Source organism: Pongo abelii, chromosome 16 (genome assembly GCF_028885655.2).
Source record: "Pongo abelii isolate AG06213 chromosome 16, NHGRI_mPonAbe1-v2.0_pri, whole genome shotgun sequence".
NCBI lineage: Eukaryota > Metazoa > Chordata > Mammalia > Primates > Hominidae > Pongo > Pongo abelii.
Window position 1 is genome coordinate 77,111,859 of NC_072001.2, and position 25,856 is coordinate 77,137,714.

At 52.2% G+C, this 25,856-nt stretch overlaps 1 protein-coding gene and 1 long non-coding RNA gene across 5 annotated transcripts in view; one reads left to right on the forward strand and one right to left on the reverse strand.

Moving 5' to 3' along the window:
* TBC1D21 (TBC1 domain family member 21) overlaps positions 1–22,443 on the forward strand; it is a 30,050-nt gene extending 7,607 nt beyond the window's left edge. Inside the window, exons 3-13 of one of the 2 annotated variants that reach the window (XM_002825651.4) lie at positions 1,003–1,110; positions 1,247–1,350; positions 3,745–3,839; positions 4,374–4,484; positions 4,595–4,695; positions 5,676–5,772; positions 6,114–6,214; positions 7,236–7,352; positions 8,047–8,130; positions 8,626–8,707; positions 11,933–11,949. In XM_002825651.4, coding sequence (XP_002825697.3) covers positions 1,003–1,110; positions 1,247–1,350; positions 3,745–3,839; positions 4,374–4,484; positions 4,595–4,695; positions 5,676–5,772; positions 6,114–6,214; positions 7,236–7,352; positions 8,047–8,130; positions 8,626–8,658 — 951 coding nt within the window. In that variant the 3' untranslated portion in view covers positions 8,659–8,707; positions 11,933–11,949. Of the gene's footprint in view, positions 1–1,002; positions 1,111–1,246; positions 1,351–3,744; positions 3,840–4,373; positions 4,485–4,594; positions 4,696–5,675; positions 5,773–6,113; positions 6,215–7,235; positions 7,353–8,046; positions 8,131–8,625; positions 8,708–11,932; positions 11,950–21,672 lie in introns of those variants that run through there. The other variant, XM_054532864.2, reaches the window with a different exon arrangement.
* Positions 898–16,902, reverse strand: LOC129050501 (uncharacterized). 3 transcript variants are annotated; one of them, XR_008514174.2, is made up of 7 exons: positions 15,773–16,902; positions 10,464–10,711; positions 4,923–5,036; positions 4,600–4,683; positions 4,034–4,165; positions 3,035–3,119; positions 2,017–2,330 (listed from the first exon to the last, which is right to left on the reverse strand). It is a non-coding gene; the product is annotated as an uncharacterized LOC129050501 (long non-coding RNA). The 3 variants fall into 3 exon arrangements; XR_008514176.2 differs by lacking the exon at positions 4,034–4,165 and having other exon boundaries at positions 898–2,330; XR_008514175.2 differs by lacking the exon at positions 4,034–4,165 and having other exon boundaries at positions 2,024–2,355.
* Positions 22,444–25,856: the final 3,413 nt, after the last annotated feature.

The window sequence follows — 25,856 nt, forward strand, 5'->3', positions numbered from 1 at the left end:
CTATGTCTAATTAATGCTTATTTTATATTTTCCTGTGATCAAAGCAGTGTACATTATTATAGAAAATTTTAAAAATACAAGAAAGGCCAGATGCGGTGACTAACACCTGTAGTCCCAGCACTTTGGGAGGGTGAGACAGGTGGATCACCAGAGGCCAAGAGATCAAGACCATCCTGGCCGACATGGTGAAACCCCCTCTCTACTAAAAATACAAAAATTAGTTGGGTGTGGTGGCGCGTGCCTGTAGTCCCAGCTACTTAGGAAGCTGAGGCAGGAGAATCACTTGAACCCGGGAGGTGGAGGTTGCAGTGAGCCGATATCCACCACTGCACTCCAGCCTGGCGACAGAGTGAGACTCTGTCTCAAAAAATAAAAAATACAAGAAAAAGGATAAAAAGTACTTATTTCCTATCACTCAAAGATAATCACTGCTGTTTTTAGTGGGAGGGAGGAACATGTTTGTATTTTCTCAGTCTTTTTCTAAAAACTTTATAGTAGTCAATGCATTATATATTAGAGTTTATGTGGGGTATTATTATAATATATAACGGACACAATACATAGAGAGGTATTACTACGAGTGCCATAGTTGTACTATAGAGTATACATAGAGAAAATACTAGATATACAATTCTGTATTCTGCTTTTTTCTGTTAACATTTGTATTTTTTTCAGATTATTATTCATTCCTTGTAAACAACATTTATATGCTTCAAAATATTCCATTGAGCACATAAACCACAGTTTACTTAACTATCCCCTTATTGCAGAACATTTAGAGTGCTTGCATTTTTCATGTTGGTGAGTAATGTGCATGAAAATTATTATGCATACAGGATTTTTTCTATATATTTTCAGTAATGTCCTCAAGATAGATTTCCAGAAGTAAGTCAGGCTGTGCACTTTGATTCATATTGCAAAGTCCAGAACATATTATTTAAAATCACACTTAAAAGCTGAAGGCTTCTAACATAAGACGGAACTGGTTGCTGCTTTTGCCAGGTGAAGAGAAAACCACCCATTGACAAGACAGAATGGGACAGCTTCTTTGATGAGAATGGCCACTTGGCCAAGTCACGGGACTTCATTTGTGTTAACATCCTGGAAAGGGTGGGTCCCCAAGCTACCCTTGGCCTTGCCTGGGAACGGGAGCATGGATGGGCAGGGGGCAGGTGTGGCGTTGGATGAAGCCCTTTTGGTAGGCATCCATAGAGCCCATGACTCCCACCTCCCACCCCTACCCCAGGGTCTGCACCCCTTCGTGAGGACTGAAGCCTGGAAATTCCTCACGGGCTACTTCTCATGGCAGAGTTCCCAGGATGAGCGGCTCACGGTGGACAGCATGAGGAGGTAGAACACTCCAGACCCTGTTGGGATGGGAGGGGGGCCTGAAGGTGGCAGGTGCCGCCTCCCCAGTCTGCAGACTATCTTCTGCCCCCATGCAACTTCTCATTCCGAGAGGAACCCCATGCCTCCTGACCCAGGCACAGCACACAGGAGGTGCGGCCAGTTTGTGCCAGTGCCTTCTCTCCCCGAGCTCCATTTACCAGCCCATCAACTGCCAGGCATGGGCTTGGTCCCAGCCACTCCTCTTACCCCTGGGCCCCAAGTCCCATCCTTCCCTAGGGCCTATGCATTCTCCCTCTGAGGCAGCCGTTGAACAGAGTCTGCCACCCTCTTCCCTGGGTGCCACCCCAACTCCACCTCCTCCCTGCCCCCCATGGCTGAGCTGCCTCCTGGGTCTAGTCTCCCCACTCCCTGCCTGTGCCCAGTGTTTCCTCCCAGTACTCAGGGGGAAGGTAGAAAACCCAGTATGGGCTGCCTGTGTCCTTAGATGAAACACTCCCAGTGGTGTAACTAGTAACGTTTCAAATAGCATATCTTCTCTTCCAAAAACTTCCTGATCCTAGCTCCACATTGCCCACTATCCCAGAGCCTGACATTCCAGCCACACTGACAGCCTCACTGACTCCTCATTCGCCCACTCCTGCCCCAGCACAGACCACATTTGCACTCCCCTCTGTCCTTGGGTCACCCTTTCTCCTCCCTCCACAATGGCTTTCTATCATCTGCCTATCAGTAGCCCATCCTTCCTTCAAGGCCCAGATTGCACAGTATACCTCCTCCAAGCAGCCCTCCCAGATCTCCCAAGGAAGCCAGGGATGGGGCACTTTGTTTCAGTAGATAACACACCATCTTCGAACTTGGACCGTCTTGGATTTGGAAACCGGGTTCAAATTTCAGACTCTGATTTACAACCTGGGTGAACTTGCCCGTGAACTTCAGTGCTGAAGTCTCAGTCTCCTCTTCTATAAAATGCGGGTAACAATCTGTTTCACAGAGTGGTTGTGGGGGCTGAATCAGATAATACAGGTAAGGCACCTTGCACAGGGGAGGAATCAGTAGCTTTTATGATTTTGGTGGGAATCCTCCCTCCCTGAAGCCGGAGTCCCTTGACTTGCACTTCCATGACCCTGGGCACTTGGTCCCACAGTAGTGAGACTGGAGCCTGTGTCTTCCCTCCCAGGTTGAATGCAAACAAGGGCAGAGGCTGCAGCCAGTTTGCCTTTGTCTTGGGCCCTCTCCTGACCTTGCCTGTCCATGGGAGGGCTCCGTATACACTGGCTGAGTCAGACTGACTCCACTGCTGAATATCTTCCCATCAGAGGAACGGACTCCTTTGGATTGTGGCTGCATGACTGTGTAGCCTGGGCTGGACCCACCTGTCTGGGAGCCTGAAGCAGGGCTCCCAAGGGAGCATCCAGACAGAAAGTGGAAAAGATTCACATGCCAGGGCCAGCCAGAGTGACCCAGGGTGGGACGGGGGTGTGAGGGCTGGGCTAGGGAGCTCAGAGAGGCTCGGGAGCTCTGACAAGAGCTCACCTGTGTTCATTTCCTGAGGCTGCCTTAGCAAGTACCACAAACTGGGTGGCTTCCGACAACAGAAACCTGTCCTCCTGCAGTTCTGGAGCTGGAAGCCCAAAATCAAGGTGTTGGCTCCTTCCAAAGGCTCTAGGGTACAACCCTTCCTTACCTCCAAGCTTCTGGTGGCTCCTGGTGTTCCTCGGCTGGTGGCTGCCTCACTCCGTTGTCCCCATGGTCGTGAGACCTTCTGCTCTCTGTGTGTTATAAGAACACATGTCATTGGATTTGGGGTCCACCTGGAAAGTCTTATGTTAAGGATCTCATCTGGAGATCCTTAACTTAATCACATCTACAAAGACCCTTTTCCCCCATATGGTTACATTCATAGGTCCTAGGGGTTAGGACATGGATATCTCTTTTTGGAGGCCACCAGGCAGCCAGCAATACCAACTAATCATATTCTAATAATGAGGACAAAACACCGCCTCACTCAGCACTTCCAATTCCAAGGCACAGGTGCCAGTATTATGCCCATTCTACAGATGGGGAAACTGAGGCTTAGAGATGGAAAATGATGTCCCCAAGACTTGCTCCCAGTGGCAGACACCCTGTTATTAAGGTGTAGAGCCAGGATTCAGGTGCAGCGTTTGGAGTACAGAGCCCAGGAAGTTAAACTGTCTCTGTTCTGCACTCCAGGTGCATGTTGGAGGACACTTAGGGTGGCACAGGTTGAGATGAGGGAGAGCATCACAGGTAGGGTGCATGCCTGGGTGAGGGTGCTGCCCTGGATCTGCCTGGGGCCTGGTAGCTGCAGCTGCTTGTTCTCCACTTATCAGAAGGGGAAAGCCACTTTGTTCAGCCTCAGTTCTGTTCTCACAGGAAGAACTATAAGGCCTTATGCCAAATGTATGAGAAAATTCAGCCCCTTCTGGAAAACCTGCATCGGAACTTCATAGAGACTCGCAATAACATCGGTGAGCAAAGCAGGGTGGAGAGGGCTGGGCAGAGGGAGGGCTTGAAGCCAACCCTGCCCCCTTCTCAGCCACTTCCAGGGAGGGATGGCTCCAGGATCCTGGGGGTTGCTTTGACTTGTGCCTGGAGTTTCGCCAGCTGAACCTTGTTAATCCACCCCACCAGTCTCTCCTGAGTGGCCCTAGATGCCCCATACCATGTTTCCCCGGGCGCATGATGTTCCTGCTGCCTGGTCTTCCTCTCTCCTTTCTTTGGCTTTGAACGAGGTTGGATTTGAACTGGACAGAGAGGAAGGGTGGGGGAGGACATTCCTGGCCGAGGGTATGGCCTCGTCAAAGGGTTGGAGGTGGGAAGAAACACAGACAGCTCAGGGTGTGGTGAGGAACTGATCCTGGCAGGGGCTGATGTACCTTTCACAGCTCCCTCTCCCTCCAGGATGTCCTAGGGCCTGCCCATTGGGGTAGGGGAAGAAATTCACCCATAGACCTGCTGGATGTGATCTGGTGCCACCCACTTGCCCCTTGCTTCCAACTTAGCACGTGACATTCAGAAACTCTATGACAAAGACCCCCTGGGCAATGTCCTCATCGACAAGAAGAGGCTAGAGAAGATCCTGCTCCTGAGTTATGTCTGCAACACGCAGGCAGGTGAGCCTTAGCTCCTCTTGTCAACGTCCTCCCGGGACCTGGCCCAGCCTAAGCCAAGGGTCCAGGCTCTCCCACCCAGCCCCTCCTCCCCAACCCCCTCTTTGCCACAGAGTACCAGCAGGGCTTCCATGAGATGATGATGCTCTTCCAGCTGATGGTGGAGCACGACCACGAGACTTTCTGGCTTTTCCAGTTCTTCCTGCAGAAAACGGTGAGGGCAAGGCCTGAGCTCAGGGACGCCCCTCCCCAACCCCCCACTACTCCCCAAACAACTCCTTGAGGATTGGCAGGCATTGGCAACCCCAGCCATTCCTTCCAGCCTTGTGGGTCTCAGAGGAGGGTGATGCTAAACCCAGTGGCTCAAAGTAGTGGTGGTGGGGAGGCATTGAAGTGGAGAAGGGGGATGGAGCAAAGCTCTGGGTCCACCTCTCAACAAACCTTGAAAGAGCATGGCTGGCCAGGCCCAGGGAAGGTGACCTCTCCTGGTATTTTCTTCCCCAAGCACGGTTCTCCTCCCTCCTCGCCTCTTCTTCCTCAATGGCTCCCTGTGGCCTCCAGAATAAAATCCAATAACCTTAGCCAGTCATTCAGGGCTGTACCTTTCACATAACGTGAATTCCAGGCACACCAGGGGACTCAGTAGTCCCCAGGGGCTCCCTCACTGTCCAAGTTGAGAGGTTTTGAAGGTGCAGCTCCCTGGAACACCTCCCTGGAAAGCCTTTCCTCATGATCTGCGAGAGCCTGCCCAGAACCCTCCCTCATCCCTCCCTCCACCCCACCATCCCTGCACGTGTGCTTGCTGCCCTTCCCTTGTCCCAGTTGGCTCTGCCCCAACACTATTGTGTGAGGGAAGAACTGGGCAACTGGGCTCACTAGACTGTGAGCCACAGTTGAGAATCTCTACTACACACACACACACACACACACACACACACACACACACTACACAGCCACCCAGAGGTGCACAACATATACAGACAAACTTGCATACACAGATCACAGTCACAGACATAGATATGTATGCACACGCACACACACACACACACACACACACACTCAGACTCGTAGAGACATGGGCCCAGCGCACAGACACACAGAGCCTCCAGAAGTGAAGCCGGGGGAAGCAGAGTTGACTCTTCCGGTGCCTTGAAGCCAAGGAGGACTCGGTCTGTCTCCCACCATCGTGTGCAGGAACACAGCTGTGTCATCAACATTGGCGTGGCCAAGAACCTAGACATGCTCAGCACCCTGATCACCTTCCTGGACCCCGTGTTTGCTGAGCACCTAAGTGAGTGGTTCCCACCTCCTGCCACCTTACCCACCCCCCAGGGTAGGCATGGGACAGGGGCTGGTACCCAACTGTCAGTCCCTAATCATGGGGGGCTGGAGAACAGCAGAGTCATTTGATTGCCTCTCCAGGCCCTAGGAAGAGGGTTATCTGGATGGGGTTGGAGCCTGGACAGTTGAAAGTTGACTCTAAACCATCTCCCAGGGCAGCTGGAAAAGGGGCAGCAGGCTTTTTGTATTTCCCAAGTGTTTTGCAGGCTCCTTAGTTTGGCCTCATCTGCATATGTTTGCTGCATCATATGTGTTTTCCCCTGACCACAGCCTCGCCTTCTCTCCCCACAGAAGGGAAGGGTGCAGGGGCTGTGCAGTCCCTCTTCCCCTGGTTCTGCTTCTGCTTCCAGCGTGCCTTCAAGTCCTTCGATGATGTCTGGAGGCTCTGGGAGGTGAGGTGTCCAGCTAGGGATCATCAGGCTGGGCTCCACCCCTCAGGCAGAGTGGAAGCTGCGAGTCTTCCTTGCCTGCCCCTTTCTTCCTGGCTTGGATGGAGTTCAGTATCTTGAGGTTTTGTTAGGTCAGCAACCCTGCTCCCACCTTGCTGGAGGAAGCTGGAGCATCACTTTGTCTATATGTTCATTTAACACAAAGGCCCCACTGGCTGTGCCTTCTGCGGGCAGTTGACACAGGAGGGCCCTCTGGCCTGTGCGGTGGGAGCCTGGGCCTGCAGCTTCACTTTCTTGCTGCCCTGCCCAGGTGGCCTCCCCATGCTTTCACCTCCCCAGCTGTCCCCCCAACCCGGGCCTTCCCCTTCCCCAGAGTGCTGCCCCTGTGGAACTCTCTCACAGAAGATGGGTCCCCAAGGATACCTGTAGTCCTGTGACCACAATCCTCAGGGCCATCAGCAGATGAACCCCCTGAGGAATGCCACCCCCACCTATCACTGCCCTGCCCATGGCCACCGCTGCCTGCAGTATCCAGCCCAACCATCCTCCTGGCATGTAGGGCCCCACAGATCTATTCCCACCTGCCTGTCCCTCCCTCTTGGCTGGCTGGTCTCCATGCCCAAGTCCATGACCACACCCAGGCCTTTGGTGACATCCTTGGGTCATTTAATTCCCATCAACCCTTGCTTGCCAAAACCCCACTCAAATTCGACAGTTTCCTAGTGTCTTCCCACCCCTCATTGCCTCCCTCCCCTTCCTCTATCTAATGAATTCCCTGAAGCCTCTATCTCTGAATCCCCCAGGAGACAGCACAATGCCTAGAACCAGGAGTACCTGTGAGCACATACATGAGTGAGTGGATGAGTGAGTGAGTGAACGAATGAAGGAATGACTGAGTGATCAAGTCAGCAGCAAGGCCCAGGAATGGCTGACCCCGGGCACGTGGTTGGTGGGTACCTCACCATCCTCAGGGCATCTGCAGTCTCAGGCCACAGGGCCCAGACTGAGATGCCCTGACCCACAGGTTCTGCTGACGGGGAAGCCCTGCAGGAACTTCCAGGTGCTGGTGGCCTACAGCATGCTGCAGATGGTGCGGGAGCAGGTGCTGCAGGAAAGCATGGGCGGGGATGACATCCTCCTGGTGAGAGTACCCTTGGGCAAGCTACCACCCCAGCTTCTGGAGGCCCTGACACCCCACCCCACCCCAGCTGCAAGACCAGGGTTCATGGGGTGCTCGGCACCAGTGCCACCTTTTCCCCCCAGACAGGAAGGGCAATGAGATCTAAGGTACGGATTACTGTGCCAAGGGCTTTTAATAGAGCTCGTTTAAGCCTCACCACAGGCCTGACACAGGGAGGCTATAACCATCATCATCACCCCTAGTTAACACATGAGGAAATGGAGGCCTTGAACACTCCCTAACTATTAAGCTCTACGATCTCGCAGTTAACCCTGTGGCCTGGAATATTGCTGAAGCAGAAGGACCTAGAGTTTTCCACCATTTTAAAAAAGCTACTGAAGACTTTGTTGGAAGAAACAAATCTGAGGTGGCACCCTGATTATAAACCAAGTCCTCCTTCAAAGCCCCTAAGACACTTGGTGGAACCCCAGGACTCCCTAAGAGCCTAACATGAAAGCTAACATTTACCATTGCCCCAAAATATCAAATTTTAGGCATTGAGCCAAGCAGGCTGGGGAGAGGTCAGGTGGTCCCCAGCGACTGCTGTGAGCAGCATCCTTCTTCCCTGGGTGCTGCAGGCAGCTGCCTGTGCCCAAGAGTGCAGGGAGACGTTTGCCTCAGCCCCACCCACAACCACTCCCACACTCCCACACAGGCCTGCAACAACCTCATCGACCTTGATGCTGATGAGTTGATCTCTGCTGCCTGCGTGGTTTATGCTGAGCTCATCCAGAAGGATGTAAGTTGCCCCAATGATGTGTCCTCCTCCTCCTCTTCCTCCTCCTCCTCTTCCTCCTCCTCTTCTTCCTCTTCTTCTTCTTCTTCCTCCTCCTCCTCTTCTTCCTCCCCCTCCTCCTCTTCCTCCCCCTCCTCCTCTTCTTCCTTCTCCTCCTCCTCTTCTTCCTCCTCCTCCTCCCCGTCGGAGCCTATCCTGATCCCCCAAACGCAGCCCATGGCAGGTGCATTCAACTTCGGAGACACAGACTGTGCCACGTTCTCTACCACCAACACATTCATGTTGCTCCTCATGGTCTTCTTGCTGTTTGCACATGTAGCTCCTTCCTCCCTGAGCAGGCTGTGCTACTTGAGAGCACGGCCCTCATCCCCCATTCCCTGTGTCCATCCCAGTGGATCTGGGCACCCAGAGGCTCAGGAGAATGTCGCTGCTTAGAAGAACCGAAGAATGAAAGCGACAGACCAATCTCTGTGCACCTCCCACTTGCCTCCTCCCTAGGTTCCTCAGACATTAAAGGATTTCTTCCTCTGAGGACACCAAAGCCCACAGTGGACCGATGCCCTCGATGGGCAGGATGAAGGTCAGGGGCACTGGAGTGAGGGAGTAGATAAAACAGCGGCAATATAAACAGTCCTCTGGAATAATGGTTTGTGGTGGATGCTATGTCTTTGACCTTAGGGGCTGGGATGCACGTGACGGCTGAGACAGGGTTGTACAATACAAAGAGAGGCTGGCTGGCTGAGAGACATGTTCTGAGGCTAGGGAGGGTGCTTGCTGGAAGAGACTGGGTCAGTGGCTCCTCCTTGATGGAGGGTTTTCCAAGGCTGCGGTGGATCCACATCTGGAAACAAATGGTTAGAGTAGAACCAACTCTGAAAGACTTCCAGATCCCTGTGGAGGACAAAACTGAGCACATTTAATAAGGATTAGTTCATCTGGACTCAGGTCCTGAGAGGAAGGCTGGTCCTGGGGCTCTGCCCCCACACCCACTGCTCCCCTGGGTCCTGTCACATCAATCACACAATTAAGTCATTTTTTTCCAGAGATTCCCTGCTAGTCTGTGGAAGGGGCTGGCCTGGAAGAACTATCTGACAAGCAGGCAATTCCCTTCCTGGTTTCAAAGCCTCCCTCATAATTGTGCCTTCATTTATCAGCCTGCAAATGTGTCCTCAAGCTACATTTTATTTTCCAGTCTTGATCAATCTTTCTTGAGAATGCACTCTTTGCCCTTGGCCAGGCAGTCAGTTGCTCCGTGAGGAAACGGTGCATCACACCTGCTCCCCCGGGCTATGTATGCCACAGCCCTGAGCCCCTGCCCAGCCTGCCCCATGCTCTAGCTGGCCCCTCTGAGGGAAGACATGTAGATGGGCCAGAGAGGCTGAAACTGCAGAAGTGTTGGGGCTGGCTGGGTGCCCCTAGAGCTGCTCAGCAACACACACACACACACACACACACACACACACACAAATGCACACACATACACACTGCCCTGCCCAGTGACTACAAGTTTTCAGGAGAGCTGACATTACACATGGGTGGGAGGGATCCCTTGCTTTTTCTGTGAACTGGTCCTTAGAGGTAAGGCATGACCATCCCTCTCACTCTTTAGCCAACTGTTCCTCCCTCTGCTCCCATCCTGGCACTCTTAGTGACCATCACTCCAAAGCCATTATGTCCCCAATGAGTGCTTGGTCTCCTTCCCCTTAGGCGACAGTCTCCCATCCAGGGCAAGCTCTGAGTCTCTTAGCTGCTGTATCTTTGCTGGAAGGTTGCGGGGGAATGCTGAAGAATGAGGGCTTGTCCCCCCAGCAACATCTTCTCTGCGTGGCTAAAGAGCTCGTGTTTGCTGGGCTGGGAGGCACATGGGTAAATTCATATACTACACTTCTCCTTTGCTTTTATGTTCTGAAGGCAGTTTATTTAAATAAGGGTTCCTGCATGAAAGACAGTTCTCCAAGGATGAAACTGTGTTTGCATTTTGCCAGAGAGGCCGAGAACCAGAGTAAAAGACATCTTGCTGAGCTAGTTTTGGCCTTGGGAAGAGAAGAATCAATAGAAACATCAGATGAACATTTTCTAATGCTTCTTTTAGGCTGGTGACTTTAGATGGCCGATTATTTTTGGTTGGGACCTACATACAATGCCAAACATCTATTTCAAAACAAACATTTAAGAACTCATCTTCTAGGCCACTTGCTGCCAAATCTGTTTTTAAAATCACTGGAGCCCCATTATTACACAGTCCTTCCCAGGAGCCCAGTGGATGAAGTTTGGGTGCAGATCCCAGAGCCCTCTCCCCCCACCATCCCTCTCAAGCCCCCCTCCTTGAACCTCACGTCATTTCCTGTGTTATCTGCAAGGAGCCTCTTGTCTACTAGGGTGCATATTTGAAAACCTGTTAGGTCTTAAGGACGAGGTGGATTCAGTCTTGACACCGAATTGATCCAGATTCAGATAAATCCCAGGTGATGGAGTGATGAAAGTAACAATCTTGGAAGAGTGGAGCTTCTCTCAGCTCATCTGCAGTACTCCCAGCCCAGCAGACTGTAGATTAGGATCTTCCCACCATGCTGCTATGCAGGTCCTTAAAAATAACACTGGGCTGTATAATTCATTCATTTATTCCCGCTTCTCTGGCTCACTTAGTTTATAATTTATACAGCCCAGTGTTGTTTTTCTCTAGTAGGGTCCATTCCGGAGACAGGACTATAGGAAGCATTGAAATCCTAGAGCCTAAGTTTGTGTTATGACAGTCTAGTTTATTTCAGCATGCATTTATTGAGCACTGTCTTAGACCATTTGGACTGCTCTAATGATGGCAGTGGCAGCCCATCTGGAGCAGCCACTGCCAGGATGCCAGCTGCTGTGGGGGAGGCGCAGTGAGGGCTGCACGCTCCATGGAGCCAGTGGGAGCCAGAAACAGGCAGAAGCCCCGCCCTCTTCCTAGTTGGAGGGGTGGGAGCCCCACCCTCCCTGGCACAGCTGCAGCCACCCTGCCATGGCTGTGGACCCAGGCATCTCTGCACTCTTGGGGGCCCTGCAAACCCCCATGCCCTCACAGGCTCAGAACTGCCTGCTCCCACTGCCTGGCCTCTCCCCACTCCTGGTGCCCACTCTGATTTCGGAGCAAAGCTGTGGCTGAGCCCAGGTGCTGTCACAACCCGGCCAGGTGTGTGCGCACCTGGGGCAGCACTGACACACCAGCCCCATGCCTTCTTGGCCCCCCTCTGGACTTTGGGCACTGACAAGCATGGAAGAGAGGCTGAGGGGGTGCTAAGGATGGCTCAGCATGGGCCTTCAGGCACCCCCCATCATGAACAGCCTGGGCACCGTGGATGGCAGTTAATGACAGCAGGAGGCAGGCAGATCCTGGGTGGAAAGGGGAAGATCCTGGTGAAACCCCACCTTCAGGCCAGGGACGGTCTGAGGACTAGGGGCCAGGCTGCCAGCTCCATGGACTGGAGTGACAACCTATGGGGCTTTTTCTGGGTCTGCCCATGGCCGCCCATGGACAAATCAGCATGCACTTCCTCCCCTCTGAAGCCCATAAAAACCCCCAGACTCAGCCAGCCTCAGGCAGACTACCGGATGACCTGCCTGTGGAGAGGAGCTACTCACTGCGGGTCTCCTCTGAGCTGTTCTGTTGCTCAATAAAGCAACCCTTTGCCTTGCTCACCCTCCACTTGTCCACATACCTCATTCTTCCTGGATGTGGGACAAGAACTTGAGACCCACTGAATGGCAGGGTTGAAAGAGTTATAACACAAACAGGGCTGAAACCCACCCCTTGCTTGCCATGTTGCAGGTGACAGGAAGGAGAGAAGAGAGAAGGAGAGAAGAGCTATAGCCTTTTGCGGATCCCAGACCTAGGAGCTCCCCAAGACAGGGCTGTGACACCCTCTTTGGGGCTCTGTGGTTCTTGGCGTCTCCAAGCTTCCATGCACCCCTGCATTCCCTTGTGCCAGCCATGGATGCTGTCTGTGGTACTCCTGGTCCAGCTGCAGCCAGCGCCCATGCCAGCATCTGGAGCTTCCCCTCCCACCACAGCTGGCATGCTTGGCTGGCTGTGTGCAGTGGCCAGACCCCACACTCACTCGTTCACACACCCCTCAACACTCCATGTCTGGCTCTCCCTTGGCAGATGTGGACTCCAGGCCAATAGTGCAAGCTGAATGCAGCCGGCCAGGCTGAATGGGCAAACAAGCCCAGCAGGCCCGAGAAAAACTCAGGCAAAGGCGTCACTGTGCACACAGGTTTCAAGATGGAAAGGAACACCTCAAGGATTCCATGACAATAACACAATAGAGTAATGTCAGTGATGATGGTGGTGATGGTGACGGTGATGTCGGAGACATCAGTGATGGTGGTAGTAATGTCAGTGATGGTGGTGAAGCTAATTATATGGCGGTGTTGGTGGCAGAGGTGTGATGTCATTTATGATGGTGGAGGTGGTAGTGATGGTGACATCAGTGGCAGAGGTGACATAGAATCTGGCAGTGGTAATGATGGCATCACTGGTGGTGGTGACGATAGTGCTGACTTTCATTCTGCCAACAAAAACTGACGGTCTCTAATGATACTCCTTAAGTAGTGCCAGAGGAAAAGATGAGATTCAAGGAAGGGACTGAAGGGGATTGCAGTGAGGAGGGCTCTGATATTGATGATGGCGTTGGTGGTGAGGGCAATCATGGTGGAGATGAAAACAGTGACTAATTCATTCTGAAAAAACTAGTGCCCAGCACACTTCCAATGAGCAAGGCCTAGACATAATATCTTTAAATGAATCACCGTGGCCATGAGCATAGAAATAAAGAAAATGGAAGCAGCCAGGCCCCATCCAAGCTTTCCAAAACTTGGTCCTGAGCCAGATATGAAAGCTTGGATTGGATTGGCTGCATTCCTTCCAAGCTCTCACCCTCACCTCTCTTTCACTCTTCTTCTAAGCCTCTTCCCTGGAGAATTCATTCATTTATTCCTTCTTCTCTGGCTACACTGAATGACCCCCAAGGCCACTTTTTGTTCCTAGAGTTAGGATAATAGCTCTCTACCCACTAACAACTGCACGGAGGCACCGTGGATAAAACTCCAAGTTCTCTGGTCCCCAGGGTCTGTGTTTCCCCCCTCAGAGAGGAAGAAAGAAGGTGGGCTTCTGCACCCACCTTCAGGCTTGCCAGCAGAACCCAGTCCTGGCCTGAAGCCACCAGACCTTTGGTCAGTGGGGAGGAAGGGATACTCCCTCCTTTCAGGAGGAAGAACATAGCTACTAGGAAGGGCCTCCACTGCCCAGGACCCAACCCCAAAGGACAGCTGGTGGGCTGGAGCTTCAGGAGGTCATGAACAAGGGCACGTGACCCCTGCCCTCACAATTATACAGAAGCTGTACTAATTGGGTAATTAACATGTTCCACGCCTTGTGCTAAGCACTCACATGCTTTATCTAACAGAATCAGAATTCTTATTCTGATTTCACCCTCATGACTGAATTCAAATTCAGAAACAGGTGCAGTCATTACCCTCTCATTACCAGCGAGGAACCTGAAGCACTGGGTTACACAGCTAGTGATTTGCAAAGTCCGGATTTGAATGCTGATGGGCGAACCCCAGGGCCCCACCGTTATGCCATGGTATTGGCTCATGGGCAGCTTCCATTTTCACCTCTTTCCCTGCCCACAGCCTCACTTGGCGTCTGCCATCCTCCCGCAGCCCACACTGAGTCTCCTGTCCAGTCCTCTGCAGAGGAGGCCCTCATCTCACAGGCCACCCCGCCCTTGGCGGCTGAAGCCCCACCGATGGGCCAAGATGGTCCATGGCTGGATAACAGGGGGTGGTGTGTGCAGGAGGCTGTGTCCTACTTCCCTCGTCCCTCTCTATGCCTTCGATGACCCCAGTAAGTGTGGGAGGGCCCAGATGCAGCCATGTTTACTGCATCTTGTTTTGAAACAAAGCTCTGAACATTCCTTCTGCATTCCTTCTCCAGGATGGGGAGTGGCCTGGGGATCTGGGGTTGCAGGAAGTCAGTCTGCAGGGGTGAGTGTGGGGACCCAAGATGGGGCTGGCAGGTCCCACATGGAAGCAGCAGCAGCAAAGCCTGTGCAGCTGGGGTGGGCCAAGTGTTGTGAGGAGAGAGCTGCACAGCTCTGGGAGACAGGGTGGAGGAGGGCTGTGCAGGAGTAGCCTCTCTTTCCTATCCCTGCCCCTGCCGACCTTTCTCTGGACCAGCCCCCATGGCAGAGACCCCATGGATGGAACAAGACCAAGGCAGAGAGGAGGGAATTTCCAGTTGGTGCCAAGTGCCATCAGCCACACTGCTCAAGAGGGAAAAGGACTTATTTCTGGGACCTCAAACAAAAGCACTAGCTCCACTGTCCTGCCAGACCCTGGTGCTCGCTGAACAATCCCTTGGAGCTTGTAGTGGGGAAGAGATTCACAACCAGAAATGAGGGAGGCTGGTGGCAGGCGCAGGAGGGCAGAGTCACAAGCAATAGCGTTTAGTCTGGGCGCACATTAGAATCACCAAGAGAGCTTTTTAAAAATAACCAATTCCCAGGGCCCACCAATTAAACCGGCATATCTGGGGGTGGGGCCAGGGCACTGGTCTTTTTCAAAAGCTCCCAGGTGGTTCTAAAGTGCGGTCAGGAATGAGAACACCTGAGTTCAGGACAGGAATTTAACGAAGGGGGATTAGTGATCAGCTGGTTTGACCCCTTCCTTCAACTTAGAGGGAGTTCAAGGAAGTCCTCGCAGTGAGTGATTACGGACCAGAGAGGACAGGAGTGACTGTGCAGGGCACTGTCCGGGAGCAGAGCTTGTCTCCGCAGCCAACTCTCCTGTTACTCTCCTTCCTGGACCACACCAATGGCTGCCCTCCTTCCAGGAGCTCTGGAATAGACCTCCCTACCCTCCCACCTTAGAGGCCTTCAGCTGACTGACTCTAGAATTAAGCATTCCAAGTTCTATTCTCAGCCAGCACATAAAAGAATTTCTTTAGGGAGTTAATAAGAGCCAAAGTCTCAAAGGTCTGGCCCTCACCTGCAGTGATATGCAAATGGTACCCGAACACCGGTAGTGCAGCATTCAGAGGCTGGGAGCAAATAGGATGCAAATGTATGCAATCATTATGCAAACAAGGGCAGCCCAGATTAATGGCCTCAATCTTTCAACTAGACAGCAGCTGTCTCTTTAGGTACGGGCATGGCTGACATGGAGGACTGAATTGTCTCCTGTCAGAAGCATCCTGAGGAAGGGTCAGCTCTCGAGTCAAGAGGAGGGATTGTTCGGACACCTGGCTTGCCGACGCTCTGCTCTGAGAAATCTGGGCAAGGATGTCTGTCAGCCAGGCAGGATATTCTTCTCTGCCCGGGCTCCTCACTCAAGTCCCAGGACCAATGCTAGGCACTGAACTTTGTGGGGAGAGTAGTGGTGATAGGGATGATGGAGGTGGCGGGGTCATGGGAGAGGTAATGGTGGAAGTGATAGAGTTGGAAATAGTTGAGAAGATGGCAGAGGTGGAGGTGAGGGTGATGAAGTTCCTGGTAATGACAGTGACGTGAACAACAGAGATAATGGCGACAACAGAGGTGAAAATGGGCTTGGAGGAGATGAGAGCTGCGGCGGTAGTGAGGGCAAATATAATGGAGATACTTACTGGTAGTGGCGGCAGTGGTGACAGTGATAGTGGAGGTGATACTGGATGTGATTCTGCAGATGAAGTGGAGGTGGCAGAGGTCATGTTAGTGACAGTCATAGTGGAGAGGATGGCAGTGCAGAGGTGAGGGGTGGAAGTCATGGGGAGGAGGAAAATGGTGACGCTGCCATCACAAAGGACAGAAATGATGACAATGGCAGGACGTGCTGGTAATGCTGAAGATCAAGGTGGCGGCTCAAGTGCTAGAGGCCATGGTAGAGTGGTGGGGGCAGTGAAGGTCATTGTAGTGACCAATATGAGATGAGGGTAACAGAGCAGCGGCGGAGAAGATGAAGATGATGGTGGGGGGAGTTGGTGACAATGAGTTCTCAAAACTCCTAACTCAGTAGGAAAGGGGGCTAGAGAACCTGGCAGAACAAAGGGACAAGGAGGGGTGGTAAACTTGAATAAGAGATACAAGGTCTGTTGTGTTGGGGAGAGGAGGCGTGAGGCCCCCAACCACAGGCCTAAAGAAGGCTCGGAGGCACCACCCGACTTCTCTGTCCCTGGCAGACTCGGTATGCACTCCAGTTTAACTCAGTAAGTGGGGTGGGCCTGAGGTCTGCCAGTGATCAGTGGGATGGTCTGAGATTGGGGAAATCCCTAGTCCTCAGTTTCCTCCTCTGTGAAATGGAGGACAGCATGAAGTCCCAGTGTATGCCCCATGGCTGACTAGCAGTGCATGTGTAGTGGAATGGGGCTGCCATATGTGTGTGGGGTGGGGGTGATGTCAAGATGTCAAGAAATAGCCCGTGATAACCGGGCTGGGGAGATATTGACAAACGCCTTCTCAGGGGAACTCAAAGCAATGGCCTCTTGTCACTTCCATCCCATGGCTTGGATCCTCTGCATTTCTCCATCATCCCCACCTCATCTTGGTCGCCGCACTGAAGGTCACCAGAGCTGTTTCCCTGACTGTCCTCACACCTCTCTTTCCCTCCTAGAAGGCCAGACCCTAAGTGGGCCGCAGTGTGAATTGGTTAGTCCTTGGACTCTGGAATCGGGCCCCAGGTAATAGTTGTGTGACCCTGGACAATATACTTAATCTCTTTGAGCCTCTGTTTTCTCACCTAGAAATCAGAAATAACAATACCTGCCTTACAGGTTGTAATATGGCTATGTCTATGATGCATTTAGCCCAGCAAACTTCGACTCAAAGAAATGGTAGCTGTTGGAAAGCCACAGCAGGAGTCAGGTTCAGAATTAACAGTTATTCTGTAACCCAAGAAGCTATAGCCACAGGAGAGAGGACCTCTGCAGGATCTGTGGCTTCCCACAGCCACAAGGTGCAGCCTCCAGGGTGAGCCATCTCCTCTTTCCTGTGGAGCCTGCACTTGTGTGTGCCAGCCTACAGAGGGCGCTCCTCCTCCTCCACAAACCCAGGACTCCATGGGGAGGCCCGGCTGCCCCAGGGACCAGGCACCCTGCCCAGGTTGCCAGAGTCCTGGGCAATCTCTGTGCTCTGGGGCAGAGGTGTTGCTGAGAGGGAGGAAGCCTAACTGGCTGGCCCAGAGCTGCTTTGGGTCTGAAAGAGGGACAGAGAGAACTCTGTTGTTCATGGCTCTCAGAGGCCCTACGCCTTGTACTCTGGCTGCAGATTTTCTGGGGAAGGAGCTTGGGACCAGGGGAGCCTCAGGTTTCCCCGGAAGCATTTCCCAGCAGCCCTAGGACCCTGTGAGCAGGTGCAGTGGGACCCATGCTCCGCCTCTACTCCTCCTTTCCTGGCTGGGAATCCTGCCTGCCCCCCAGCACACACACACATTCTCAGTGTGATTCACTGTGAGTGGTCATCATCATGGCCCTCATCATGGCCTGAGGAGAGCAGGGACCTCAGATGAGTCATCTGCCCGGATGGTAATGAGGGCAGTCTGGAGAGGATCTGTCCTTCAGCCTCCTCCCTGGGCTCTCGGTCTCCATCCCCTCACCATGCACAGGCTCACCCAGGGAGCTGCTGCTTCACCAGCAGGGAACCGCTCTGCCTCACCAGGCCGGTGTGGCACAGGGTGCAGCTGTGCAAGCCACGCCCTCTAGCCACAGGGCAGGTCATTAGGCCAGCACTCATCCCCCGCCACGGTCAGGGCTGTGTGGGGCTGGAATCAGAGGCCTCCTCCGTTTCCTCAACCTGATTCCTAAACATTACCTGTTTCACTGTGAAAAACCATCCACAGACCTCTCCTGTGGTTTTCTACGCCCAAGACCAGCAGTGTTCAGTAGAAACAGAATGTGAGTGAACCACAGTGTATTTTAAAATTTTAATAGCCACATTTAAAAAGAAAAAAAAAACAGGTGAAAAAAATGTGTTTATCCCAATATATTCATAATATATTGTTTAAATATGGGCCAGGCATGGTGGCTCATGTCTGTAATCCCAGCACTTTGGGAGGCCGAGGCGGGCGGATCACTTGAGGTCAGGGGTTCAAGACCAGCCTGGCCAACATGGTGAAACCCTGTCTGTACTAAAAACACAAAAATTAGCCGGGCGTGGTGGCGCATGCCTGTAATTCCAGCCAGTCGGGAGGCTGAGGCAGGAGAATTGCTTGAACCCGGGAGGTGGAAGTTGCAGTGAGCCAAGATTGCACCACTGCCCTCCAGCCTGGGTGACAGAGTGAGATTCCATCTAAAAAAAAAAAAAAAAATATATATATATATATATACACACACACACACACACACATATATACACACATATATATAGTTTCAATATGGACCCAATATAAAATAATTAATAAAAATTTTACTTTTGGCACAATGTCTTCAAAATCTGACATATATTTTACACCTTTAACACATTGTAACTGGGAACAGCAGCATTTCAAATGCTCAGAAGCACGTGTGGCTAGCAGCTCCCATATTAGACTTCACCAGCAATTGTTAGCTCCTGGTACCATCTTTACAGGCAGGTGAGTCACCTAGGAGCCTGAAGCAGCCGTGGCCGAGGGGTCTGATGAGCTTCAATTTCTCTATCTGACAGCCCAGACCTTGAGAAACTCCTGGGAAGCGGGTGAGCCTTGCTCCATGGCCCCTGGCTCACAGCTGGATGCGCCCTCAATTCCTGACCTGAGGGCTCCCACTCACAGGAAGCTGCCATCTGGTGCAGTCCCTCTAGAGGACAGAGGAAGGTTCAGGAGGCGCCCTCCTCAAATCCAGTCCTCCGAGTCATTCAAGGCCCCAGGCTGCACTCCCAGAGCTCCTTGCCCTGGGCCATGCTCCCACCCGATGCCAGGGCTGTGCTTCGGCTCTGCATGAGGGGAACCTGAAAGGAAAGGGGAACCTGAAAGGAAAGGGGAACCTGAAAGGAAAGGGGAACCTGAAAGGAAAGGGGAACCTGAAAGGAAAGGGGAACCTGAGGAAAGGAAAGGGGAACCTGAAAGGAAAGTTAATGTTTAGATAGTGGAAAGGAGAGAGTAAGGAAGGAGATCCAGGAAGGCAACAGTCTGGCCAAGGGTCTGGAGGTGGGAGGTGGCGGGACAGGAGATGACAGGGAGCCCGGGGGGAATCAGGGGAGAGAAGAGAAGAGGAACAGCCGTCGCCCTTGGAGAGGGGTGTGTGTATGAACGCTAAATGCCGAGCCTGGACAGAATGGAGCCATGGAAGTCTCCGAGCCAGGGAAGGAATTCAGTGAGATCAGGATTTGAGGCACATTAGTCTGGGGGCTGTACAGAAAGGACTGGGAAGGGAAAGATGAATGGGAAAGTAAGTGGGGTAATTAAAAACATAGACAGGAACGCAGAGCACTTGGACCTTCTGTGGTTGGCCCCAGGGAGCTCAGCCTGGGATGCGGGCCTCTGTGCCAGAAGTCTGCACCGGGGACTGGGCCAAGGGCTTTGAGGTAAGCAGCCCAGGAGTCCTGGGGCCCCGCCCCCTCTGCCTGTCTCCAGGAGAACCTGGACAGCTCCCACAGAGGGACTTGCAGAATCAGTGGTTTCTGGGGATGTGACTGTGAGTTGGGTGTGGGTTTGCTTCTCCCTCCTACACATCCATCACCACCCGTTCTCTGCCCTGAATGCCAGGGTCTGAGGGCTGAGCTCCAGCCCTGGGCTCCTGCAAAGCCAACATATAATTAAGGGCCACTGAGAACCCAGGCAAGACTTTTGTGAGAATTAAATAAGACAGGCCCCTCTGCGCAGACACAGCCTCTTGGCAGATGGTGCCTTTGTGCTAAGCAAAAAGTGCCCGGCGTGGGCTAGGTTTCAATCCCCACCACACCCTTGGCTGATGCCTGGTACACGAACCATGTAACCATGCACGGCAGTCCTGCATAATTCCCAGTGCTGGGGGAAATGGTATGAAAGGGGTGAGTCATACTTGAAAACCACAAGGCACCAGAGAAGAGACCTTCAGATGAGACCCCCTACCTGTCCTGCTTTCTCCTTCTCCCCTGGACCAGGGGCCCAGAGCTACTGGGGGACTGGGCGAAGGGAGGTACAGCAAGAGCAAACTCGCTGGATCCAGGGAGTCATAGCAGCAGAGTCTCAGGCCCAGGTGCAAAGCCTGCATACATCTCTCTCCTGAAGCCAAGTGAGAACAGTCCTAGGAGAGAGGCAGGACAGAGACTAGAGTCTTGTTTTTTAAAAAAACTGAGGCCAAAAGAAGTTCAGTCATCTATTCAAGATGACGCGGCTAATGAGTAAGGGTGGACAATGAGGCAAAGTCACAGGGCAGCGAAGAGGTATCAGGCGGACCTAGGAAGAATCCCAGCTCTGACTCTGAGCATTCACTGAAGTTCTTCAAGTATCAGTCTGCTCATCTGTAAAATGGGGCTAATAGCTGTGGTTATTTCTAGGATTAAAGACAGCAGTGTATGTAAAACACTTAATGACAGTTATAGAAACTGGGACTCAAAGCCCAATTTCTTGCCCAGGGAGAGATGTGGATGCATTGCAGAACTCCTCAATAGATCAGGAAGTCCAGGATGTTAGAAAGTTGTCAAACTACCAGGCCCATAGAGCAAAGGAACAAGATTCAGAGAGATGCACCTTCCACAGCTCTGGGGATGCATAGCTGTGCCCCTGGGGCCTGCTTCAGGACCAAGGTGAGCATGGCCGAGGGCTCAAAGTTGAGTCCCTCTCCATGAACTGCTCTTGGCCAAAAGGAGCTGCCCCATTTAAGGCCACATCCTCTGCACAGGGAAGCCTCATCCAATGATTGTGTGAGTCCCTGGGCCAGGCTCTCTTGCCTCAATCTGGGGTAACTCCGCAGGCCACCACAGCCCTGGAGCTTCCCAGGGAATCACCTGCAACTGCCCACCTCTGCTCTTCTCTCCTCACAGGTGAGGGGCACGCCCCCAAGAGCACTCCTCAAGCAAATTCCCGTGTGCACATCATCAGAGAGTCTGCTTCCCGGGTGTATTGTTTCCGTAGCTGCTGTAACAAATTACCACAAACTTGTTGGCTTAACATAAACATAATGCACATTCATTCTCTTACAGTTCTGGAGCCCAGGAGTCTGAAGTCAGTTTCACTGGGTTTCAGTCATGGTGTCCTCAGGGCTGGTTCCTTCTGGAGACTCTAGGGGAGGATCTGTTTCCTCACCTTTTCTAGCCTCTGGGTGCTGCCTGCATTCCTGGGCTAGTGGCCGCTTTCTCATGTTACTCCAACCTTGCTTCCATTGTCACATCTCCTACTTCCTCCTCTGACCTTCACCCAAATAATCCAGGATAATCTTCCCATCTCAAGATCCCTTTTTTTTTTTTTGAGGTGGGTCTCACTCTGTCACCCAGTCTGGAGTATAGAGGCACCATCATGGCTCACTGCAGCCTTGACCTCCCAAGCTCAAGCAATTCTCCCACCTCAGCCTCCTGAGTAGCTGGGACCACAGGCACACACCACCTCACCCAGCTAATTGTTTTTATTTTTTTGTAGAGATGGGACCTCACTTTGTTGCACAGGCTGGTCTCGAACTCCTGGCTTCACGCAATCCTCCTGCCTTGGCCTCCCAAAGTTCCAGAAATTACAGACATGAGCCACCGTGCCTGGCCAAGATCCCTAACTTAATTACATCTGCAAAGTACCTTTTGCCATTCACAGGTTCTGGAAATTAGGATGTGGATATTTTGGGGGACTATTATTTAGCCTACCACACCGAAGAACCTAACCAAAGAAAGCAGCTGCCTGCCTGCTGTGGCCCTCCTCATTGCCTACCAAGTATCCTCTTGTTGACACCTCCCCAGCAAGGGCAGTCTGACTCCATCACAGGATGGTAGGAGGGGTCTGGCTATGGAAGGCCTGTCTCTGGAGTCAGTGAGCCCCATCGGCCTGAGGGTGTGTGATACCCAGCTATCAGGAAGGCTTAAGCAAGCTGGAAGCCTTTGAAATCCAGAAATACCTGTCCCCCCTTTTCTCTGCCTCTCAGCCTATGTCACATTTCAAGACTTGGCTGCTGCAAGAAACCTTCCCCAGAGCAGACAGAACAGCTGCCTCTTCTCCAGCCTCCACCATGCTCAATGGTGGCACCACTGGTGCCCACCCCACAGTCCACTGCATGCATCTGTCATTGCATGCCTGCCTCTCCCATCGACTATGCAGTAGGTCTTTCTCATTTTCCCACCCGCTCGATGCTTAGCATGGGGTCTGCTCCCCTGGAGAGCAGGGACCTTGTCTGCTTCCAATCAATCAAATAAATGCTTGCAGAACTGGGTCATGCCGAGCCAATCCACAATTCCCAAGGAGGAAGACAGAAGTGTGAGGTGTCAGCTGAGTGCCCTGGCTGCTCAGTCTGAATCAGTGCAGGCTGGGATGCCCTGGGGAGGCCTCCCTCTACATTTCCATCAATTCGGGTCTGGCAGCTGGTGGGGTGACATGCTGCTGCTCCTGCAGGTCTGCCTGCTTGTCTCCCTGGCTCAGAGCAACTCCATAACCAGACCCAAGCTCGCCTGTTCACCAGTCCCAGCGACCATGCAACAGTTTTCCCATTGTCCATACTTTTCAGAGTAGTCCATAGTCTCTGTGTGTCCTTCTCTCTCATTCTCCCTGTAACTCACTCCCCTTTATCCCACCGAAACTGCCCTCCCCAAAATCACAACCACCTCTGTGTTGCCCAGTCCACAGGACACCACTCAGTACTTACCGTAACAGGCTGCTGCCGCCTCCTGTCCTGACACCCATGCCTCCGGCTTCTGCATCTCTTCATGAGAGAACTATCTGGCCTTGGACCAAACCTGGCCCACATGGAATACCAGGGGGATTCACCCCCAGGAGCAGCCCTTGAAGGAAGGGAGGGGAGCTGGTGGATACACACCCCAGATTCCCCACCCCTCGATGGGACAAGTCTGAGACCTGTTCTGTACACTCAGAAGGTCCACAGGGGGCTGAATCTCAGTGTTCCACAGCAGTAGCTGCTGGGTAACTCTTATCTACCTTTTTCTCTTCCCTGTCTCACTTCCCTACTCCCTCACATGCTGCCTGGGATCATCTTCCAAACAAACAACTACACCCAAATCCTTGTCAAAAGGCCTGTTTAGTGGGGGCAGGGAACCAACCTAAGGCAACATATTCAATCATGTTACTCTCCTCAATGCCAATAAGAAAAGACCAGGCCCCTTCACTCAGTATTCAAGACCTCAGTGATCCTGCCCTCGGTCTGCCTCTTTGATACCATCTCTTACCTTTTCCAGCCTCAAATGTGTACTCTGGGCTGGGCATGGTGGCTCTTGCCTGTAATCCCAGCACTTTGGGAGGCCGAGGGGCTTGAGGTGAGGACTTCGAGACTGGCCTGGCCAACATGGTGAAACCCCTTCTCTACTAAAAATAAAATAAGTTAGCTGGGTGTAGTGGTGTATGCCTGTAGTCCTAGCTACTCAGGAGGCTGAAGCAGGAGAATCACTTGAACCTGGGAGGCGGAGGTTGCAGTGAGCTGAGATCGCACCACTGCACTCCAGCCTGGGCAACAGAGCGAGACTCCATCTCAAAAAAAAAAAAAAAAGTGTACTCTGGCAACACAAAATTTCTCATCTGCTTTGTGACTTAGCCCAGTCACTTCATCTAGGAAGTCTTCCTTCTAAGTCTAGAGGTCAGTGAGTCCTTGGGCTTCCTGCCCCATCCTAAGGTGAGCACTTCTATGAGTCAGCCACAAGGAAGAACCAGGTTGGAGTGGGCTGTTGGCCCAAAGTCGAGCTCTATAAGGCTACAGTGGGCTGCTCTGTAGCCAGCCATGTGAGCACTCTCCCCAGCCCCCGCAGGCATGCAGGAAGCCCCTTCTCCTTGCCTAGTGATGTGCTGAAGTCAGCTTGCACTGGCTCAAAAGAATGAAATTTGTGCATCTCTTCCAATTCTGCATTCAGTGGGTTGTCTGAAATCGGCCATGGTAAGAGTATTTACACCACAGAAATTGGCAAATGCTACAAATCAGGGGTTTCATTTTCTTCAAAGAGTGACCGTGGCCTCCCCTCCCACCATGCGCCATAATCCTGAGTATGTCTGTGGGTTCACAGTACAGGTCCCAGCTCTGAGGCAGGGCAGAATCAGCTTGGGGGAAGGGATGTTGACTGGCAGCATGGTGCCAAGATAGATGTGGAGCCAGGGCTCAGAATGCAGCTGGGTGAAGTGGAAACCGAAGGAGGGAGGAGAGGAGCTCATGGGACTGGGGGACAAAGGCCAGGGATGTGTGTGTGTAGAAAAGAGAGAGACGCCAAAAGAAATGGAGACAGACAGCAAGGAAGAGACATGCAGAGAAGAGAAAGAGAGACATGGAGACACAGACAAAACAAAACACACAGATGGAGGGAGGAAGACAGAGTGAGACAGCAAATAGAGACAGAGGCAGAAACAGAGAGCGAGAGACAGCTTGAGACTGGGAAGAAATGACAGAGTGGAGGAAGCCAAGGGCAGAAATAGAAGAATTTAGTGACAAAAACACAAACTGGAGAGTGACAAACAAAGACCGTAGCGGCAGAGGGGGCCCAGGAGGGTGCAGCCCAGGCCTAGCTGGGGCCCATGGTGCATGAGGCAGCTTGCAATAGAGGCTCAGGGCCCACTTAGGACAAGGCCTCCCATGCCCTCTAGCCCCAGCCATCATGTGAATACCTCCTTAGGTGTCCATCAACTACTTGAAGATGTGAATGTTTGATTGCTTCTCCAATTTAGGCATTAAATCCCTCAGTAATTCAATAATGCATTGTCCAATTAATCACATGACATGCAACTTTAAATTAGGAAAAAATATTTAGACAATTCAATTGCTAAGTGATCTGATTGTTTCTGAAATTCCCTCATAACGCTCCCTTGAGTTATTCTCCCTTCTTAAATCAACCTGAGAAAGGGATGTGCAGACTTAGCAGTCTGTTTCATGGCTCTACCTGGCTGAATTCAGTACAACCTTTAGATTAGAGTCCCCGGATTCAGGCACTTTACCTTGTCCACTGGTGTGCTGAAGTCAGCTTGCTGGAAAAAAAAGAAATTTTCACACCTTTTCTTAATTCTGCATTCAGTGACATCATGTTGATAGCTTGAAATTGGCTGTGGTGGGAGTATTTACACCATGGAAACTGGCAACTGCTACAAACCAGGGCATTTTTTTTCTTTAAAGAGCCACCACTGCCTTTATCCACCTCCCATTCTCCCACCAATGTGGGGCCCCAGGTGGGATAAAACCCTGAGCAGATTTGTGGGTTTACAGCATTTGCTCCAGGGCCCAGCTGGGAGCCTCCCTAAAGGGGCAGAGCAGAATCAGTTGGCTTGGAGGTTCGGGAGAGTCAACTGAGCAGCATAGGACCAAGCTGGGAATTCCAGGGCCCTTCCCTGGCCTCTGTCCCAGGGATCACTGTGCCTCCCCATCAAGACAGCACAGTCTGGAACAAAGAGCTCCTGCCTGAACATTGGGATAACTCAGGTATCACTCGGTGTCGGTCAAGGAAACCCAGGCTCTCAGCAAAGGACTGGCTCCTGGTCATCAGCAGGGTGGATGGGATGGGTATGTCTGCTGGGCTTCAGTTTCATGTCCCGTTTTTCTAAGCTGTTCACACTCAGAGTCCCAGAAAGTTTGTTGTGCTACTTCTAAATAGAGAAAAGTTTTGTCTCCATAAATTTATACTCTCCACTGCCTTCTCAGG